The sequence below is a fragment of the Sciurus carolinensis genome, chromosome 6 (genome assembly GCF_902686445.1).
Source record: "Sciurus carolinensis chromosome 6, mSciCar1.2, whole genome shotgun sequence".
In the NCBI taxonomy this organism is placed as follows: domain Eukaryota; kingdom Metazoa; phylum Chordata; class Mammalia; order Rodentia; family Sciuridae; genus Sciurus; species Sciurus carolinensis.
Window position 1 is genome coordinate 65,788,963 of NC_062218.1, and position 23,102 is coordinate 65,812,064.

Here is a 23,102-nt window from a genome sequence, read left to right on the forward strand (position 1 = left end):
CCACCATAAAAAATACAGAGCCAGGACCAATGGGTCCCAGCAATGGGTTCAGTGTGGCTAACTTAAAATACTGATTGACTTACAGTCCAAACAAGAGAGTCCAGGGGAAAAGAACATCAAAAAGTGGGAAGAAAATAAATGTAAGAGGGAAGGGAAGAAAGGACAGAAAAGTAGTACTGGTGATGTAGTTTAGTGGTAGAGTGCTTGCTTAGCACCTGTAAGGCTCTGGGTTCAATCCCTAGTATCACACACACACACACACACACACACACACTCACACACTACAAAGCGGGGCCTTACAGAGGAATAAATGGAGAGGTCCAAAGCACAGGTGTAAAGGGAAAAGTGTTGGCACAAATTGTTTTTAGTGTAAAGAGACTGCTAATCTCATAGCAGAGCCTTACTTAACAGTAGGGAGCTTCTCTGAGTCAATGAGTGAGCTGGCTTTGAAGCTTTTCTTAAAAGTACGTACCAGTTTTTTTTTTTTGTTTGTTTGTTTGTTTGTTTGTTTTTGCGGTGCTGGGGATCGAACCCAGGGCCTTGTGCATGCAAGGCGAGCACTCTACCGACTGAGTTATCTCCCCAGCCCAAGTACGTACCAGTTTTTGTTCCATTTATGTGCAAACTCCACGATCAAAAGGAGCTGGATAACTATAAAGATGAAGCCTCCAAAGGCTCCCACGTAGCGCCAGGCTGCAAAAGAAGACCACAAGGAGCCAATGAGGAGCACTCCATGTGTTCAGCTCAAAAGAAAGGAATAATTTTTACTGAATTTTGCTTACTGTACCTGTAACACATTCCATTCCTACACAACCACATAAGCAGGATACTATTATTAAATTCACTTGATAAAAATTGAGAGGGTGTATGAGTTAACAAAGCCTCAGAGTCAGCAACAGGCACAGCTGGGATTTGAACACAGGCCATTTGGCTCTGGAGCATCCAAGTTTATGTTCCACGTTAAACTGCCAGACACCCTGACAGATGCAGTAATTCACACTATCCACAATGGCCCACAATTTAAAAGAATCAACACACATGGCCAGAAAAATTAAGGGCTTACTTCTTACTGGCTAAGGAGTTACCAATGTCCACAGAGGAAATGAGGTTACAACTTGGGGGATAAGAACTCAACTCTACTTTTGATTCTGCCAAACAGAAGCTATGACCTTGAGTAAAGAACTATGTCACATGGGTTGTAACTTGTCTGTGAAAACAACAGAGCTGAAATGAGGACTTTTTGGAGAATACAAAACTAGTTCTAACAGTCTGAAAAGCAAGACTTGGATACAACATTTTAATGAAAAACTAGTATGATCCTAAAAATTTAGCTGGACCCGTATATAACTACCTGGGATCTATGGCTATTCTTTATGAACTGGAATAATGTGAATGTTTTTGATATCTGAATTAGGAAAGTAAATCCCTTTGAGTTGAACAGTGTTTTGAACCACTGAATTTCAGGGTCCCCCAGCCCCTTCCACTCTAGCTCCTATGAAGAAGGGGCCCTTCAACTATGATTAAAGGCCTCATGTTAAATGAATTTAGGTGGGTTCACCAGGCACGGTGGCACATGCCTTTATCATCCCAGCAACATGGGAGCAGAGGCAGAAGGATCACAAGTTTGAGGCCAGCCTCAGCAACTCAGTGGCAACTTAGTGTGACCCTGTCTCAAAAAATAAAAGGGCTGGGATATAGCTGGTGGTAAAGCAGCCCTGGGTTCTATCCCTGGTACAGACTGGAAGATGCCTTCCATATCCCATCTCCACTGCTAAAAGGCTCTGTATTTCCTGTGTGCTGCTCAGAGGAAGGAGGTCTCTGTGGGCTGGTGGGGTCAAGCTGACTTGCCGAAATGGTTTTTTTCAGTGACTCATTTTCCCTTCAGGCCAATAAACTTAAAATTATCATTTCAATTCTTCAGCCAGCAAAGTAACAAAAGGTTCTCCTAAGAGTGCCTGGAAGTGGGGGGCAGGAAGAGGTGTGGGAGGCATGAAGTTCGTAGGTAAGGCAGGATTTATTTATTTATTTAGGCCACAAGAAAATCACAATTCAAAATATCAAAGGGACCCTGGATTACGCCTTTGCACAACTTCATCAGCAGATAAAAACAAAATAAATAGGCACCCCCAAATACCCCATTTGTACCTTTGAGAAAGGTCTCCTGGTCTGGAATGAAGAAAGCTCCTGAGCACATGGCCCCCAACAGCAGAAGTTTAAAGAACCAAAAGCTGGAGGGGGGAAAAGAGAGGAAATGTATTTAAATGATATTCAAAGAAGGACAAAAGACCTCTTGGAAGGTGCCGTGTCAATTCATGATTCTGCCATTGCTAATGTTCTCTCCAAACCAAGGGGAAGTAATTAAGTGACTGAAGAATGCCTTTCCTCATAATTAGACACGCTTGGAACAGCCTCCAATTGTGCAAGACACCACTTCATTGCAGGACTGGAAATGACCCAAGGTCTTGGTATAAGAAATAAACTCTTTGCCTCCACTGAATCTCTCATTATGGTACCAGGTGTTACAGACAGTATTCCAGCTCTAAAGCCACTGGGTAACAAACAGAAGTTCTACTTTCCTCAAAATCAAGATCAAGGGCTGGGGATATAGCTTAGCTGGTTGAGTGCTAGCCTAGAATGCACTAAAGCCCTGGATTCAATCCCCAGGACCACCACCAAAAAAAAAAAAAAAAAAAAAAAAAAGTCAGGATCATCAAGAGGAAGAGCAAGAGCAGTTAACATTATCCCTAATACCAGCCATCCCAGGAAGACTGAGGACTTACCCATTGTGAATATGGGCTCTACAACCTTTACTGGTGTTGATTTTCAAGGTCAGCAGGCAGAAGAGAAAGAAGAAACAAGCCATTCCAAAGCAGACTCTGTATACTGCAGAGTACCCCACCAGCGTCTCACAGGTGTCACCAGCTTTAATGCCTTTGCAAATATCTTCAAAGAAAGGAATCTGAGGAAAAAAAGTAGAAAAGTTGTCTGTTAAAAGTGAGTTAGAAAAACTAGGATCAGTAGTGTACAGCTGTAATCCCAGCTACTGGGAGGCTGAGGCGAGAAACTTGCAAGATCAAGGCCAAACTGGGCAACCTGGCAAGACCCTGTCTCAAAAACAAACAAAAAAGGGCTGGGAATGTAGCTCAGTGGTGAAGAGAGAGCCTGGGGTCGATCCTGGGCCAGGGGTAGCAGGGGTACGAACTGGGTTAGACAGGGACTCAGGGAATGTCAATTCAGCCTGAAGTCAAAATCCACTGTGGAAATGAATCCTGTGTATAAGAAAATGAAAACTGAGGAAGAAAATCTTCTGCAGACTTTTTCTTAATTTTCTCTGAATTCTTTTTTAAAGATGCAGTCTCACAAAGTGCCATTTAGCCTTTATTTGCTCCAAAAGTTTCTGCAGTTTAGTATCAGAATTTTCATTACATTCTTAATACATGAGTATATTTTTCTTGAAATGCACAAATACAGAGAAAAAGATGACATTCACTAACACCCCAAAGTGTCATTCTTCTCTTTGGGAAAGGAAACAATTTTGTGGGGAGGAGAATTTTATTAGTTCACATATATAAAAGTGTGTGTATGTGTGCATATACAGAACACACACATATATATTCATATGATGCTATACACATGGTAGATATATATATGAAAAGCCTTTTAAAATAAAAGATTTGAGCTGGGGATGTAACTCAGTGGTAGAGCTCTTGCCTAGTATAAGTAAGGTCCTGGGTTGAATCCTCAAAACTGTAAAAGGTAGGAAGGAAGGAAGGAGGAAGGAAAGAAGTATTGTACATAATGTTCCGTGATACTTTTTTTTCCTTCAAGTTAACAGTAAATCATGGAGCTCTTTGCCTGTTAATATACACAATCCCACTCCATTTTTTTTTAACCAGTATATTTTATAGTAAGGCTAGATAAAGATGATGGCCACTCCCACATTGACTATTTTTGTTGAGAAGAGGTTTTTGTTTTATTTTGTCTTGTATATTTATTTCTTGCTATTACAAATGCTGGTTCAATAAACATTGTTGTCTATGCCTCATTGCACATATGCCATATATTTAGGCAAATTAAGGCAGTTTAGACTACTGAGCTAGAAATTAGTGGTCTAGTGGTATCTACCTTTTAAAATTCAAAACATAAAGTTAAATCACACTTTTAAAGTGCCTCCAGTAATATCTGAGACTGTTCACTTTCCCAACAAGAACATAAAACTTAAGGGTTGGGCATGATGGCACAGACCTACTAGCCACTGGGGAAGCTGAGGCAGGAGGATCTCAAGTTCAAGGCCCCCAGACAATTTAGCAAGACCACGTTTCAGAATAAAGGGGGAAAAATGATTTAGCTGAGGCAGGAAGATCGCAAGTTCAAAGTCAGCCTCCACAACTTAGCAAGGTACTAAGCAACTCAGTGAGACCCTGTCTCTAAATAAAAATACAAAAAGGGCTGGGGATGTGGCTCAGTGGTTGAGTGCCCCTGGGTTCAATCCCCAGTTTAAAAATAAACAAACAAAAAACAAAAATGTTTTAAAGGGCTAGGGATGTAGATCAAAGATAGAGAATGGGGGATGGGGAGGCTAAAAACTAGTATCTTTCTCTGTCTTCAATAACTAGGAAGGTTTGGAATCTTAAACTTTTGGCTTCGGTATTTTTCTCTGAATTGGCTTTAATTAGGTTTTCTTGAGCTGCTGCAATCTTTTATTTATGGGTCTTAAATTTTCTGATAAATGTTGGCAACATTTATCAGTTAATTCTAGTCCAATGAGAAATTTTCAATGTAAAACCTATTATCAGAAAAATCAAAATCTTCCACAAAGAGGACAAGTATTATAAGGTTGGGGTTTGCCGGGAAACGGAAGAAGTGCAGAGGCCAACCCACACCTTCAAACCCCAATTCTTGCCATCAAATCAGAAAGACTGCAGGCATGTGGCTCAGAGGGATAGGAAAGGGGAAAAGGAAACTCTTAAGAGAGAAAGTGGATCCTCTCAGAAAGAGGGATGGAGCACCCCTCCTGCCCTCTATTTTAATGGGAGTCCCAGTGTTAGGGGACAGAGAGGTGCAAATGGTTGGGAACACAATTAAGAGAATAATTCCAAGAAATGGGCCCCATGTGCTCACTGGTACATGCTTTCTTTGCCAAAAAGTAATTTACCTGCAGCACTGCCTGGCCTAAGTGGACAGGCTATGTCACATTCCTCAGCAAACCACTTGTTATCTGCAAGAAAAATGCAGGCCCAAAATAATGCTGCAAAGAGGAACCCGTTATCCTGAAGGGGAAGACTTCTGTGACCCTTTTCACAGATCAGATCTCGAAACTCGGGGAAATAAGGATAATTCCTCCTAACCTTAAATTCTGTAAGAATTAATGGTTAAGAATCCAATTAGAACAGCCAGCATGGACCAAAGTGATCTAGAGTTGTCATAACAATCAGAACTTGAAAGTCAGATGTCACCCTACCATCAGTCCAAAGTTAAGAGGTGAACCAGGTTGGGACTCTCTGGAAACTTCTCGGGATCCCCAATAAAACTGGAGTACAGGAGAGTCATGTTGTCCCTCTCATATCTGAGAGGACCCACTCTCTCCCTTGAGAGTGTCCCCTTTCCTTTTTCTTATTCCTTCAATAAACTCATACCTGTTACTCCGAGTGACATATGTGAAATCTTTCTGACTTGATGGCAAGAATCGGGGTTTGAAGTGGGGGGTGGTGGCTCATGCTGCCTCAGTTTCTTGGAAGGCCCCAGCTCTGTGACACCAGGGAAGGTTACTGAGTCCCACTCAAGTCCATCTGACTTCTAATGACAGCATAGGAACTATATGGACAAGGATGTGTGGCACCCATGGAGGAGGAATTAAGGAAATTGAGTCATCCTGGTTTTGCCTCAATTTCTAGCTCCCTTAATTGGTTCATTACCCTTAGAATAGCCCTGATCAAGTTTTGTGAGGTCTTAATATTTTGGCTATCAGGGTAATAGGGGGTTGTGGCATAGTTTAGGTGATAAGGAAGGGTCCCAAACTTGGTTATAACAGATCGTGAAGACACGGTCATTAATGAAGGATATAGAAAACAACGACCCCCAGGGAGAAAAGGGGGACCATGGGTCCCAGGGAGAGAAGGAAAACAATGGGCTCTGGACTTTCACAATTTCTACAACTGCTTCCCTGACTGCTAACCAACACATTGTTATGATTAAGTTTCCCTGCACCCTATAAAAATCAGAGCCCAATTGTAACCAGTTGCCATTTTCCTGCTGAAAATGTACCCTGCCCCTTTGCTGCTTAATAAAGCATCACTGATCCTTGAGGTCTGTCCCTGTTTTGTGTACTTTCGCTTTCAATTAAAACTGAGGAGATTTTACCACAGCCCCTACCTTCCAGGTGCTTGTGTCTCAGATAAGGCTTGTGTGGCTTCAGGGGCCACACTTTATCTCTTTCCTACTCACTCATTCATACAAGTAGTGCATTTTAATGAATATCACTTAGGTTTAAAAAGAACTTGCTTGTAATCAAAATCAAAGGTGATCCCTCTTCAGAACAGAAAAGGAGTCAAAGATTACATTATAGCTGTTCTGTTATTCATAAGAAAAAAATACAAATGTCACCAAGGGAAGTAACGACTCAAAAGCTGGAAGTAAAATTAATGCATCAAAGAGAATTTAGTTTCTCCTCCAAAAAAGTTCTTTAAAACAATAATAATCAGGACTTCCAATAAGCAAGAAAATATTTTCATGAACAGGGAAAGCTAAGTTTAACTGGCTTCATCACTGGAATGAGGATTTCCTCCCACAAAAAGGTCTCTAGTCACTACTGTAACAGGGGTTCACTTGATGCCTTGACTCTATCCCTTGTGGCTTTGAAACTTACGTGTTTTTTTCTTTTTCCCTGACCTTCTTTTCCCTAACCTTTTCCTCCCTGAACTTCCTGATCTCTCTTCCCTAATCTCATTTTCTCTGAATCACCTCTTAAACCGCGCCCCCTATCCCTCCTGATGGGCAGAATCACAGCCTTTGGGACAGAAGTCCCCTGTTTCTGCTTTGCTAGCAAACAATAAAACTTTTTTCCTTTTCCTCAAAACCGTGTCCTCATTATTGAATTGGCATCGTGGACCAAGAACTGAACTGAGCTTTTGGCAACACTGCTATAACATGGATGTGGCTGTGTCGCTGCAGTAGGCTGTTTTAGTTTGCATTTCTCTAATTGCTAGGCATATTGAACATTTTTTCACATATTTTTTGACCATTCATATTTCTTCTTTTGTGAAGTGTTTATTCAGTTCCTTTGTCCATTTATTGATTGAGTCATTTATTTTTCTGGTGTTAAGTTTTTTGAGTTCTTTGTATATCCTGGAAATTAATGCCTTATCTGAGATACTGGTGGTAAAGATTTTTCTCCCTATCCGTAGGATCTCTGTACATGTTCTTGATTGTTTCCTTTGCTGTGAAGAAGCCTTTCAGTTTGATACCATCCCATTTATTATTTTTGATTTTACCTCTTCCGCTTTAGGACTCTTGTTGAGGAAGCTGGTTCCCAAGCCAACACGTTGGAGAGTTGGGCCTACAGTTTCTTCTAGTAAGTGCAGGATATCTGGTCTAATGCCTAGGTCCTTGATCCACTTTGAGTTGAGTTTTGTGCAGGGCAAGATAGAGGAGTTCAATTTCATTCTATTTACGTGTGGATTTCCAGTTTTTATCAGCACCATTTGTTGAAGAGGCTATCTTTTCTACAATGTATGTTTATGTCGCTTTTGTCTAGGATGAGATAACTGTATTTATGTAGGTGTCTCTGGGTCTTCTATTCTGTTCCACTGGTCTGCATGTCTGTTTTGGTGTCAAGACCATACTGTTTTTGTTACTATATCTCTGTAGTATAATTTAAGGTCTGGTATTGTGATGCTTCCTGCTTCACTTTTTTTGCTAAGGATTGGTTATTTTGGGTCTCTTATTTTTTTTTCCAAATGAATTTCAAGATTGCCTTTTATATTTTTGTGAAGAATGTCATTGGGATCATTACAGGAATTGCATGAAATCTATACAGCGCTTTTAGAAGTATGGTCATTTTGATAAGATTGATTCTGCCTATCCAGCACCGTGAGAGATCTTTCCACTTTTTGAGGTGAGGTCTTCTCCAATTTCTTTCTTTAGTGGTCTGTAGTTTTCATTATAGAGGTCTTTCACCTCTTTTGTTAGGTTGACAATTTTTTTTTTTTTTTGAGGCTATTGTAAAGGAGATCGTTTTCCTGATTTCTCTTTCAGTTTATATATCCTTGGTGTATAGAAATGCAATTGATTTGTAAGTATTGATTTTAAACCCTGATACTTTGCTGTATTTGTTTATGAGTTTTAGGAGCTTTCTAGTAGAGTTTTTTGGGTCTTTTAAATATAGAATCATGTCGTTGGCAAATAGATATAGTTTGAGCTCTTCTCCTATTTGTATCTCTTTAATTTCTTTCTTTTGTCTTTTAAAAGCTTTCTATACATCTCAGGAAGACAGAATTTTTGAAACAAAAAGATTCTATCTTCTTTCAAAGCTGGCTTTGAATAAACCTTATTTTCCTACCAATTTGACTCCAAGTATATGTGGAACAGTGAGGTTGAGACTTAACCTCTTCCCCAGGGGTTAGAGTGCCACCCAGTAACACCCTCAGGAAAAGTTTTAACTTCTCTATGATACCAAAGACAAATACAAATACACACACACACACACACACACACACACACACACACAGTTACCAGATTAAATGCAGAATAACTAGTTAAATTTCAGATAAACAATGGATAATGTTTTTGTGTTAAGTATGCTCCATGTAATATTTGGTACATAGTTAGACTGAATGTTACTGAAAGCTTGTCCTTGTCCCTGATGCCAATTCATGCCAATTTAATAATGAGGACAAGGTTTTGGGAAAAAGGAAAAAGAAGGTTTATTGCTTTGCTAGCAAAGGAGAAACACAGGGGACTCCAGTCCCAGAGGCTGTGGTTCTGCCCATTAGGAAAAATAGAAACTATTCAAAAGCTACATTCCAGGTGGGCCCTGGTGGTATGCTGAAATTCACTTGTCAATCTGGGAGACAGTCACTTCCTAGTTCTTCTTGTGGCTTCTCCTTCCTATGGAGCACAGATAACTCAAGGTAATCTTGTTCCCTCCTCCAGATCAGGGAAGGGGAGAGGGAGAAGAGGAAAAAGAAAACATGTCCCTTTCAAAATAAGCAGCAAGGACTATATCGAAAAGGTGGAGAAGACCACTGTTACATGATGAACGCACAGGACAAACTTATCCTAAAAAAATAATTCTTTGGCAAGAGAGGAAGCTGCAGAAGACACAGTCTTGTTGGCAAAGGCCAGGTACATGCCATCCTTGGAATCTGGCCCCACTCTGTAGGGAAGGGCAGAGCACTGTGTAAGTCAGAACACCTGCGTGCGAAGTGGAGGACGGTATGGAAGGGGCAGCTGTGAGGCAGAAGGGCAAGTCTGAAGGCCACTAGGAACAGATAAAGAAGGTTGACCAGGGCCAGGGGCAGTAAAAAGAATATCCAGTTAGCAGCACATCAAATGAAGGATTATGAGGAGGGATCTTCTTTTTTAACACTTTACTACCTGGGATGGAGGGGGAGTATGACTAGGAAAGGTGGGACTCTCAGCAGGAGTCTGTTTTTTAACACAGAGTTTGGGGCACCCTGGGGCATCCCAGTGAGATGCCTGGTCTGGATATTGCTTCCCAGCAGCAATTAAAACTGAACACAAAGACACAGGAAGACCCCCATGCAGGGAAGCCATGGAGTGCTTTCTGAAGGAGTCTGAACTTCTAGCTGTGCTGTACAGTGGGTGAGCATCCAGCATGGTTAAAATCTTCAGATACTGAAGCAGCAGGAGCCCATGCACAAAATCAGTGTTTCAGGGACTCGAACCCAAAGCAAAAGTCACATCTGTATGAGGCAATATTGCTTTAAATCTGGAAAAGCTATATTTATAAAGGAAAAACTACATGATCTTATTTATTAGGCTGTTTTATTTATGGGATTTATTGATTTGTGATGTCCATTACATTATTTTCTTCTCTCCCTTCTATCTTCACTAATTCTTAAACACTAATTCCTAAAACACCCCCCCTTACACTAAGATAGAACTTTTCTGTCAACACCGGCCCATCTTTCACCTTTACCCTCCTGTCCACCTCCCCACCCCAAACCACTGCTCTCCTCTTCTTCTCCCTCTAACCACCAACAGACATAGCCCTCTTGTGTTTACTCCAGGCCCCCTCAACTGCGCCCAGAACCCCTTAGGCTCATCCAAGGGTGAGTATGTGGTATTGCACATTTCATCCAAAATAAAAGTAGGCAAATAACCCTCTGCTCCAAATACTAACCAAGCCTCCTTTATGCTCTGTGGGTGACTTAGCACATTTAGCCTTCAGTAAGTAGTGAATATTTTTAGGCAAAGAACCTCCTAGTTGAACAAGCAGACAGGATTTTAGCAAAAGGAATTTGCACTGATTAAATATTTGTTGTTCCAAACTCCATCCCAGGTTTGGAAAAAGAAAACAGACACCACACACAGATTCCACACTGTGGGGTGCTGCCTCTCAAGTCTGGTCTGGGCATCCAAGGACATGGCCCACAAGTCAGGCTCACACTGAGTCTGGGTTGTTTCTGTGCAGGCCTCTAAGAGCAAGGGGTTTCCTCCCAACCCTCAAAGTAACCAACCTCAAAGCCACAAACTGTCAAGTTAAGAATAAACAGCTTACACAGACTTCCAACCCTGATTCCATTGCTAACTTGGAAAAGTTACACCTCCCTCCAGTCTCAATTTCCCCATCTGTAAAATAAAATGATCTCATGGAGTTGTCCTGAGAATTACATCAGATAATCCTTGTGAAGTGCTTACACTATTCCTAACCCATAACTGTCACTACGAAAACTTCCTTAATTCTGAACCATTAGAAAAAGAATTTCCAGAGGACGGAGGTGGGCACACTGCATAGACCACTGAGACTGGTAGATGCATTCTGCTCTAAACATGGGGGCACCTGGGCATCTCAGAGCTCAGAACATACTCTATTCATTTTACCAAGGGATTCACTAAAGCTAACTTTCAATAAGGTAAGCCCTTCCATGGCAGGAGTCTATAAGAACTGAATTTGAAAAAAATAGCTCTCACCTATCTATCCTTCACAAGCTACTAATCCCAAAACAAAGTATATCTGACTCAGAATTCTGGGAAAACATTTCCAAAACATGAACACAAGTATTAAGTTCAAGGAGAAGGAAGCTAGAAGAAGGTCCATACAATTCTGCCCACAGAGAAGAGAGGCTTAGCAATGCCCCCAACCAGAACTACAGAAAGGCCTGCAGGTCTAGTTGGCCAACATCCCAAGATGATACCAAATTAGGGGGAAGAAAACAGGCTCTGGGAGTGGTTCTTACAGAAATGGAGAGAAAGGTGAGAGTTCTATAATGTAGTATGACTTGAGAGATGAAAGTGTGGTATTAGCAAAGCTAATTATTCTTACGCTTCACTGTACTGACTTTCTAGGGCGTCCAGTGAAACCAAGCTTAGACAGCTCAGCATGAGTGACAAATCAAACTAGAAGAACAAGATTTGCAAGTTCTGTTTGCTTACTCCTCACTTGAAAAAAATAGTTTAGGAATGGAATGAGAAGCATCACTCTGTCAGCCTCACCCCTTTTTGAGATTCCATTCATCTCCACACTTTCCAGGATGATTTATTTTCTCCACAAACAATTTCAGGGTCTGTGAAAGTGGTATCTGCCTGTTACCCAGCAGTAGACAACAGATGCGTGACAGACAATACTGAACTAGCTTCCTCCTTCCCTCAGAGGGCCTCTATCAACAGCCAAGGCTCTTTGCTCAGTAAGTGAGCATCCTTGAGGCCCTTTTAGGGATGGGGGGTATTATTTAAAATACAGTAACAACAACCAGTACTCACTTCTCTTTTGCTTAGATATCTGAACATCTTTTAAGAGAAAAGTCTACATTTTGTCCTTATTAAAAGCCAAAAAGAGGAAATAAAATTCTAGAGTTTGATTTTATCTGACCCAGTCACCTCTCAAACCAGAATGTTCATGTCCCCAAACAGAAAGTCTTCAGAGCCTCAACAAGCTCGGCAGGAGGGACAGGAGTGACTGCCATGAGAGTTCAAAGCTCCTCTTTTCATGGTCCTCATGATCAAACAGCTCTAATCCAACTGCTAAATAAGCTTTCAGTCCAAACAAGACAACTTACAAAGGACTAAGATGAGAAGAAGGGGGCTCTTCCACAGAAACAGAATGAATTCTGTGAATTTCAACCTGCATTGAGGCATCAGGTAAAACTACAGGCAGAATATGCACAGAGTCACACTAGTTAGTTACTGATCTTGAAGGAGAAACAGGTGTGAATCCCAGTGAAGAATGACGTAACAACAAGTTCTTGAATGACGTAACAACAGTGAAGAGTGGGGCCAGTGATGGACAGTCCTGTTTGATTAGAGGTGGCCTATGAATAAAGGTAGAGGAACTCAGGACTAGGAATCCTGGTTCAAGGCTGGCAGGTCAAATTGGAAAGGAATGGCAACTGAAGTTTCATGGTAGTTTCAGGCAGGCTGCACAGGAGGAATCTGTACCAAGGGGAAGCGTGGGCAGAGGACTCAATGAGGGTATTCCAGAACAAGAGCTGGACTAGAGATAAAGATCTGGGAGTAACCAGCACAAGCACAGCAAAGGAGGCAACCAAAGGGAGTAAATACCCTCCTGGAAAGGAATGTGAAGACAGGGAGGGAGGCAGAGGTAAGGCCAGCCTGGAAACCAGGGGAATGCAAACATTCAGGGGCTGCTCAGAACCTTTAAGTGAAAATCACTTAACTAACTAAATCTGCTTAACTTTCTCTGCAAATGTGTGAACATAGAATGCGGTGGTGACACATTATCTACAAATACAACTATATGCATGACTACCTTCTGTGTAATTTTGAAAAACCCAGTAAAATTACAGTTTGCACGTATACTCTTCATTCCCTACCATGCGCTACATACACACTTACACAAATATAATATAGCACAGAGTTTGATCATCTGTTCATTTCCATCTCCTGTGTGCAGGTATTGTTCCAGGTTAGGGGGATATAAGCAGTGAATAAGACAGGTTTAAAATCCACACTAAGGATTGAGGATATAGCTTAGTAATAAAGCATTTGTTTAGAATGTGCAAGGCCCTGGGTTCAATCCTCAGCTTTGAAAAAAATAAAATCCATCCTAACAAGAAGCTAACTTTCTAGTGAAATACTGTATTCATACAACCATATGCTCTATTTCATGCATATTTCAAGTATTTTCATAGTTGATTTTAACTATTCATGATTTTTTACCTTAGGTGGGACATTAGAATCTACTCTCCTTGTCAGGTAATCCTAGTGGCTCTGGGGAGGCTGATGCAGGAGGATCATGAGTTCAAAGTCACCCTCAGCAATTTACCAAGACCCTAAGCAACTTATCGAGACCTGTCTCTAAAAGGGAAGTAGGGATGTGGTTCCATGATTAAGTGCTCCAGGTCTGAACCCAGAGACTCAAAAAAAAAAAAAAAAAAAAAAAAAAAAAAAAAAAAAAACCAACCTACTATCCTCAACACACCTATAGGACCCCAACATACCTGTAACCTCAAGATCCTGAGAACCCCTGGTTACTTGCTTCCAGTGCTGGAAGTAAATATCCAGACATTTGGGTTTTCAGCCTCAGCATCTCTCTCATTACACATGAGACCTGGAATTGGAGCTCCCTAGGCTCAGGGAAGCCGGGATGCCCAGATGCTCGTTTTCTTTATCCTCACAACTGTGAGATCATCAAAATGTTAGGTAGTAGTTAGTAATGAGCAGTGGAATGCAAACCAATAACATGGAAGGGTGGCAGGTTTTCTTTAAATTGCTTTTAAGGCAAATGAATAATCAAGTTACTTACAGAAAAATAACAGGTGCACAAACCCTGAGAATAAACAGAAAGGAACAAAGGGAGCTAATTAAGAAATATGTCAAGAAGGAAAGATCAATGGGGCTAACTCCTGACAGGGTCTAATGAGGTCACTATAAAGTTAGGATTTATGGCTACAAGTTTCTCAAAGTATTTCAAAAGGGAAATTTCATTAATAGCACAGACACACTGAGATAAAGCCTGCCCAGTCATTGACCCCAGCACCTGCATTAACATAGGACTGACTTGAAATGAAACCCCCTGAAAAGGATGTTCACCATGACAGTTCCAGAAGGGACCCACTAGGGTCAAAAACATCCCTGCCCTACGTGAAGGAGGAGTTGAGCATCTGATAAGACTGCAGAAGGTGGAAGCCAGTTTCCTGATAAATGTCAAACAGAAGTAAATTTGTAAATAGCACTGTTTCCTTTGTCCTTCTCTGCTCTGCTCAGGAGACGACACACTCTCTCTGAAGAATGCTCTGCTTGAGCCTTACTATACTTTCACTCACAATAAAATGCTCTTGCTTAGCTTTTTGTGTCTAACTTCAAATTTTCTTTTGCCAGAACACAGAAACTGGGGTTTGGAGCTTTAGCTCCCCCACTCTCCTATGACAAAAATATTGGATTTGGATATGTAAAAATCAGTGTAATTTATAAGTAATTTTCTATTTATTTCAAAATGTCATAATCCCAAGCACAAAAAAAAAAAAAAAAAAAAAAAAAAAGCCACACATATATATAGGTTTTATAACAGGACAACAGAGACCTGGGGAGACTGCCTTTTCTAAGAAGCATTCACTTTTCACTTTGGCTTGCAGATGCCAAACAGGTAAGTAAAAGTAGAAAAAAGCTTAGCCTTTCAACCTTCATTTTCTAGCAATCTCCCTTATCATCCTAAACTTTGGGTCAGATTCATGCTCAGTTCTGCATGTAGACAAGCTACTCAATAAAGTAGTGTGTCTATAAAATGGTCATACAAGGTTTACTATTCCTAAATCTAGCTAACCTATTTCTTCCCTCTTTAAGACTGAAGCCACCAAGATAACAATAAGATATTTTCAAGATTTGCAGGAACATTCAACTGCTAGCATTTATAATGCCCTGTTCCAAACCCCCTGCAGAGGGGAACTCAAGAAACCTCCCTACACCTTCCAGGGACAGTGAGCCTTTGAAGAAGATGGCCCATGATGAGACTGTCCCCCCACCCCCAGCAGAAGCAATCACCAAGTTGCCACCTTCCAGGATCACAGGTCTGATAGGTAAACATCCTACAAACACATGGAACGGGGCATGTGGATAGGACTCTGTGTGATCAGAACTGAGATGATCAGCCAGCCCACAGTTTAACCAAGACTGTTTGACTATGCATGTCTCTCAGCCCCAACCCAATTCATCCTCTATTTAAACCTAATGCACACAAATGCACCTCTTACTTCCAAATATGGCAATATTGATTAAAGTTCCTTTCCTGTTTCTCATTCTTACTTTTTCCACTTAATTTTTGGGAACAAAGTCCCTGGTAACAACTTTAGGCCACCACTCCCTCAAGAAGAAGGGAGGATATTGCATGCAAACTGCACAGAGCCCATGGGTCTAATACAGGAGCAGCAAAGAACAGCCTGCAGGTCAGATCCAGCCAACCTCCCGTTTATGTAAATAAAGTTTTATTGGAAGACAGCCACACTCATTTGTTGGCATGTTGTTTGGGCTGCCTTTGTACTACAATGACAGCCCACAGCCCATAGTTCTTACTAGCAAGCTCTTTATAGGGAAACTTTGCACATCCTTGCACTACCAGCAAGAATAGCTGAGGAGTTATGGGAACTGTTAATGGCTGAAGTACAAATTAACATTTCAAAGGCCAGTGACAACTGGTGATAACTTACTCCAAGGATCAGAAGCCAAAAGGATCAGCAGAGAGCTGAGATGAGCTGCTCTTCTGGGTTGTCCCAACTCCCTTCTTCCATTAGACCTTCTCCCTTTTCCAGAACTGTCCTCAATGGAACTTGGATTTAAGTAAATCAAATTGTACAGTTCCTGAATGTCATCTTTAGAGCATCAAATTAGGTATCTTAATTTATCTTCTTTTGGAGGGAGTGGAAGGGGATGGGGTGAACGTGTCTGTGAGCTTCCTACTCTCTTCTCCATGGCTCAGAAGCCCTCAATAGCTCTAACAGAAAAAGTCCTCACATCTGTTACACAAATACAGACCACGCATCCAAAAATAAAACCCACACTGATGAAAGCCGACATGTCAAAAGATAATTTTAGACTATGTGAAGACTGCAGAAACTGTCTCCCTGAAACTGCAATACCACACCCCCAAAATACCCAACCTCTGTGATTATACTCAACCCAGTTGGAGAGGGCAGTACACTAGTCCCTATTACAAACCACCTCATCACCACACTCTCAGTGTCCAAAGACAGGGAGAAGCATTCCTGTATTCTGATGTGACCTCAAAAGCCAAGAGAAGTTAGAGTTGAGTTGATTCCACTGTCTCCAACATTTGCTCCAGGTCACACTCACTGTCCTCTTATTCCCTTACCTGAAGTCCAGTGCTCCTGAGATAACATCTACATCACACCTTCATCCCCAGCATGCCCCAGAGTGCATGGCGCCTGTACTTAAATGAATCAACGGGTAAATAAATGAATACAGATTTTTTAAAAGTTTTGAAGAATGTACTCAGGTTACAATTTAGTCAAAATAACATTGTTAAAGGACAGACAAATGAGGATGGTAAGAATGTGAGGTTAAGAGAATAATTCTATAAAATGGGCCCACTGTGCTGACCCCTACATGTTCTCTTTGCCAAAAAGCAATTTACCTGAAGCCCTGCCTGGTCTAAGTGGATAAAATATGTCACTTTCCTCAGCAAACTACCTGTTACCTGCAAGGAAGTGCAGGCAGGAAATAAAGTTGACAAGAGAAACCCACTTACTTTGAAGGGAGAGATTTTTGTGACCATTTTCACAAACCAAATTCTAGAAGATAAGAATAATTCCTTCTAACCATAAAATCTGTAAGAAGGTACTGTTAAGAATCCAATTAGAATCAAGGGCCAAAGTGACCTAGAGTTGTCATGAGTTGTCATGGCAGTGGAGACTTGAAAGTCTGATGTCACCCTGCTGTCAGTAAAAAGTCAAGAGATAGACCTGGGCAGGACTCTGGAAACTTCTCTGGGATGGATCCCAAATAAAACTGGAGTGCAGGAGAGGTACACTGTCCCCTGCTCTCTCAGAGGGCCCACTCTCTCCCTTGAGACTGTCCCCTTATCTTTTTCTTATCCTTTCAATAAACTCATGTCTGTTACTCCGAGCAACATGTCTGAAATCTTTCTGACTTTTTCACAAGACTCGGGGCTCAAATAGGGGGTCTCTGCACTGCCACAGTTTCCTGGAAGGCCCCAGCTCTGTGATACATGACCCCTTATTAAACTTGATGAAGAGTATCAGAGTTAGGCTACAGTATCCTCACTTCATCTGTGGGGGATACACTCCCAGACCTCCAGTGGATCTCTGAAACCATAGCTAGTATCGAACACCATATACGCTGTTTTTTCCTATACACATTCCTATGATGAAGTTTAATTTAGAAACTAGGTACTATACGGGACTTATGATAATGAATAATTATAACAATGTATTTTAATGAGATTGCCACCATTGCTACTCCTGTACTCCTGTACTCCTGTACTCTGGGAACTTAAAGAATAAAAGCTACTTGAACATAAGCACTGACACACCAACAGTCAATAACAACAAAGATTGTGATGGTGGTCCACTTGCCCTTTCGAATATAGCTCTGCGGCTTATTTTTAAAAGGCACAAGTTTTCCTTTTCCTCTTTTCCCTCTTCCCTTGCTAACCTGGGGGCAGGGAACAAGACTACCCTGAGCTATCTGTGCTCTACAGGAAGGAGATGCCTGCTGAAGATCTGGGAGATGACCATCTCCCAAATTAACAAGTGACTCCTAACCCACCATGGAGGTGCCCTAGCAGAGGAATTCCCTAGCAGAGCACACCTGGAATGTAACCCTTGAAGAGTTCCTTTAACCCCCTCCCCCATCCTTCCTGATGGGCAGAATCACAGTCTTTGGAACAGGAGTCCCCTGTGTTTCTGCTTTGCTAGCAAAGCAATAAACTTTCTTTTTCCTTTTTCTCAAAACCATGTCCTGGTTATTGAATTGGCATTGGGGACAAGGACTGAGCTTTCGGTTACAAATGTGGCACCCTAGATGGGACCCGAAAGCAGCCTCCATTCCAGCTTTCTGGGCAGGCCTGACACTCCAAGTCAACTGCACTTCTGTGCTGAGGATGTAAAGTGAACTTTCTGAAAGCTGACTACTGGAAAGTTAGCAGATGGGCGAGTGTGCCTTGGGTCTAACCAGAGGAGCTATTCCTGTAAGTAAAGGGAGGAACTGAGGGATGCCCAGCAGCTGCTGATGCCCTTTGCTTCAGGGTACCCCCACCTTCCTTCCCTGCACTGTGAGGACTGCTCCATCTTGGTCTACTTTGAGAAAAAGAAACTGAATGCAGTAAAGACACCTTGGCCATTCGGTAAGCTCCCCCGGAGTGCACACAGAGACCCTTGATTCTACACATCTGGTTCCCCTTTGTGGGAATATCTGGTCCTTTTTTGTGGGAACATCTATGGCGCCACTGCTGTAGAACTCACAGTTGGGAACGTGGGGGAATTTCCCCCATCTGGTCTATCTGTTTTAAAGGTTCCCGTCTGTCGGCCATGGTTTGGGGATCTTCTCTGTTTGTCTGTCTCTGTTTTTTTTTTTTTTTGTTTTTTTTTTTTGTTTGTTTGTTTGTTTGCATTTGTTTCGGGCCCCTTAAGACATGGGCAATACTGTGTTAATCCTATAGATTGTTTCTTGGGAAAGATCTTGGCTGAATGGGCCACCTATAGGTATAAACCTAAGAAAAAGATGATGTTTTATTGTAATAATCTGGTCTTTGAATGGTTTTCTGAATTACTGTAAAGTCTTACAGTTGGGAGCTGGTGTCAGAGATAAAATAAGTGAAAGATTCTCTATGTACAGGAATGTATGCAACTACATAATAAGGAGTCTTAACAGGCCAAAACTAAATTGGATGCAAAAAGGTGCTCCCTCTCATGTGTGAGTATCGCAGGGCAGCAAAGGAGGATTTAAAAAAAAATTTTTTTTTCTTTTCAACCTGGTGCTGACAGTCTGAATACTACTTCTCAGCCTGACCCCAGGCAGCTGCAAATCATCCTGCTAAGGGTCAGGGACACCAATTCTGAGAAAAGGGAGAAAAAGAAAATCCCAGGAAAGCTGCCTGGTTATGTAGGGAAATGGGCAAAAGGACCTGACCTCTATCCTGCTTTCCAGCCACTCTTTGCCCATGGGAATAAAACTGGAGTTTGAGAACAGGGCTCAGTTTGCCACTACTACAGATAAATTAAATCTATGTGAGCTACAGGCCTCACTGATTTTCTTTCTGGATTCTTGTCTCATGGGTTCAAAGAATGAAATCCAAGGATGGTGGCAGAGGACAAAAATAAAAGAAATGAAATTAGTTTTAAATGAGAGGAAAAAAGATGGAACTCCCTGTGATGTGAGGGGGAAACTGGTGGAAAACTTTTCCAGTTGAATACACTAGTTCAGGGACTTAGGCTTCTGGATAAAGGCATTGATCAGAGTCCATGCTGAACAGACATCAGAAAGCATTAAGGCTAATTTTTGAAATCTAAGATGTTGGGAAGGTACCAAGGCTGTTGGCTTGGCCCATGACTTTCTATTTGGCTGGGTACTTTTAGTTCTTAAGTCTGAATTTTTTGTAACCTCCATTTGGGTCCAACCCCATTTCCATCATCCTCCCCCTCCCCACTCCCTACTGTGGACTGGAATGCTTAACCTCACAGGGTTGCCTTTACATTTGGGAAAAAAAAAAAAAAAAAAAAAACCTTCTCTGGGACCCATTATACTCACATCTGACGATTAACTAGCCTATCTTAATGGGGATGGAAGATGCACACTGCCAGTGACAAGGAATGGGGCAATGGGTTCCAGTATTATTTAATTATAACCTGGGGACAAAATAGTCTCCCCTTTTTCTTTGAGATCTGCCCTATTTGGCCAGGGGACACTTCTGGATGCTGCCCTGCCTTTTTTTGTCCACAGAGCTAAAATACAAAGGCCTTCCTGAATTCCCATGAATTTGAGCACCTGTGTCTTGGCCCTGCTGATTTCTGAAGAGAGGTCCCTAATGATCTCTGTGTGGTCAATGTGACCTTCATTAGACCCAGTGCCCTAGATACTTAAGTATATAAAGAGAGTCTCTGGGTACAACTGAGAGTGAGGTACTCACTTAAAGTTGATGGCATTATGATGATGATAAGGGAGACTGGTCAAAGAACAATAACCTGTATTCCAACCCCCTGAGTGCAAATTGAAATAAAAAACATTTCAGGCACAGGGTTTGTTTTAAATATGCCAGACTGTCTGATCCCTTTCCTGGGATAAAATTTGTTGTGTAAATTAAATGTACAGATAACATACTCACCCCAAAATTAACAACTTCATTTGCAAGTACCTTCCAGAAAAAGAAAAAAAACCCTGCTCTGCTAGAGGTCTATTAGAGGTGGCCAAAGGGACCCTGAGAAAGGAGATCAATGTTATCTTAATCAAGATTTGTTTCAGGAGAAAATAACTTGCCCCAGGGGAAAAAATAATAATAACCCCTTAAGAAAGAGACATTCATGCTCTTCTAGACAGTGTTTAAATTGTACAATGAGTCAGTCTTGCCAGATATCCTACTCTGCCTCTTCTGTTAAAATAAACCTCACACTGATGAGTGCCAATTTGTGCAAGACTTGAGAGCTATAAAATATTAAATTGTGATGTCCATTGCTTTTAGGAATTTTGTCAGAGAAACAGATGACTTAAGATCCTGACCAGGCTTGATTTGCATGAGTAACCTAAATATACATGACTAGAGATATGTATAGAACTGAAACTAAGTATGTTTGTCTGAGGCTTATCTGAATGTTCTGTAAAAGTTTATAAAATGAAGGTTCATACAGGTTTAACCAATAAGTGCTATCTTCTATACACTGCATCTGGCGTAAAAGGGCAACACTTCCAGTTAAAAGATGGACATATGTGTCTGCTTTGACTGTCTAACTCTGATTAACACTGTTACCTAAATGTATGAGATGTAAGTCTATCCTTGATTCTTGCTAGCACTGCTAAACTCTGCAAGCCTGTAAATATCTGGATTCTGAATTTTACTGTGAAAATTAAACCTGGTTAATATAAGGACATCTGTGTAATGGTGACACTATTAGTTCTTTGTATATTAAGTATACTCATGTTCTTCTACTACACAAATTTTAAAACATAAAACTTGGAAGAGCACTTTACCAAGCTGGTGTTCTCCAAACTAAAGTAGTCTAAAATGGTAATTTTAAATCTTATAGAAATAATAAATTAAATTAGAAATTTATATCATTTAATGTTCTGTAACTGGACCTATTATCAATAAGATGTATATAAAATTTTACTTTACTTTTTACACTGGGGTAGAAATTTGAAATGTATTTTTAAAAGATAATGAGAGCCTGATGTATTCATTAAAGGTGGATACTGTAAAACAAGCAAACATTTTGCCACTTTTCCACAAAAAAAGGGGTTAAAAGCTCTCTTAGCCTTTCTTTGATTCATGTTTCAGATGTAATATTATATTGTTATTCGTGAAGAGCCCTGGCTTACCTGAGATAAGGCTCTGACTCCCACCTTACTCCATGTTAGAATGACTCCAAAATAGGAATTAGACTTCAGCTCATTTAAAGTTGTACACAAAAGATTGATTTTTGTTGTAAAGATTACTGTGATCTCAAAATAAACAAGAGATATAATATAACTAAGTAGGGTTTGGGATTATAAAAAAAAATATGTTTCTTGGACCATAGCTATTATACAAACAATGTGTTTTTGCTATTGTTAATTTCATTTTGTATTTTCCTTGTAAATTTTAACGGTTATCTGTTAGTGCCTTACAGAAGTGTAACTTCTAATATAACAACCTGAGTTAATTTGAGATAATAGGCCATCATCTACAGAAGACAGACAGGATGTAAGGCTAACTTCCAGTACTAATACAGATCCCAATTCAATAAAGGGGTTAATGACTATAGAATTAGAGATACTGAAGTCATAACCTGTTACTCCCTCTTTAAGACTGGTGAAACTGGCTTGCTGGAGGTTTAAAACCAAAAGCTTGGAGACTAAAGTCAAGAAAGTAAAAGGGCCAAGAAAAAAGCAGCCAATATTTGTCCCTTGCCCTCTAAGGTCACAGTCAGCACCCAGAGAATGACAGGACCCCTCTAAAGGCTCTGAAACTCTGGTGAGTTACCTGATGTGCCAATCAGGGAGATCGAGTAGACACTAGAGAACAGGAAGCCAACCAATCAGTGCACATTCTGCAAAGAAGAAGGTCACCGGAGAGTGAAATGCCTAATGCTTCCAAGAGAAGCCATATGTGGTCATCAAGACCCTGACCTGACCCTTCCTGGCACATGGCACCACAGAAGAGGAAATCTAAAGGAGCCAGGAGGCTTCGCACACATCCACAAGAGCAATCTCTGAAGAATCTCAGCTGACTCTTAATAATAGATAGGAACAAGGTCAGTTTTGACCAGCTTGGTCTTAAACACCCAGAAGGAGAGTACAGACTGAGAGCAGTCCTACATGGACAACTAAAGGAAAAACAATGGGTTTTTTAAAATATAACTTAAGATGTACACTGTGTCAGCCCTACCAAAAGTAAGTAAAGCTGGAGGCTGTAAAGGAAGCGTTCTTGTGGGAGTGCCCAATAGTTAATTATCACAAAGGACTCTAGAGACACAAGTTTGTCCTGTTTCAGAAACTGGCTGAAATACTAATTGATTTTGTATTAGTTGTTCACACAAAAAAAGTAATGCTTTATTGTTGTTTATTGTTGTCCTAGCATGAACCTTGCCCTGTGTATACCTTGTTCAGTCACCTGCTGACTGCCACCATGGACCTCTGGACTGCTATGATGCTGAAAACCCCTAACTGTCCACGCCCCATGTAGGGTTCAGTGGGCTGCCCAGCAAGCAGAAGTGGCAGGGCAGGCCCGCAGCTGCCAA

The 23,102-nt window shown here is 41.1% G+C and overlaps 1 protein-coding gene across 1 annotated transcript in view; it reads right to left on the reverse strand.

Moving 5' to 3' along the window:
* Serinc5 (serine incorporator 5) overlaps nt 1–23,102 on the reverse strand; it is a 105,675-nt gene that overhangs the window by 27,053 nt on the left and 55,520 nt on the right. Inside the window, exons 3-5 of the mRNA XM_047556176.1 lie at nt 2,781–2,959; nt 2,146–2,228; nt 600–693 (exon numbers count right to left, since the gene is read on the reverse strand). Coding sequence (XP_047412132.1) covers nt 600–693; nt 2,146–2,228; nt 2,781–2,959 — 356 coding nt within the window. The remainder of the gene's footprint in view (nt 1–599; nt 694–2,145; nt 2,229–2,780; nt 2,960–23,102) is intronic.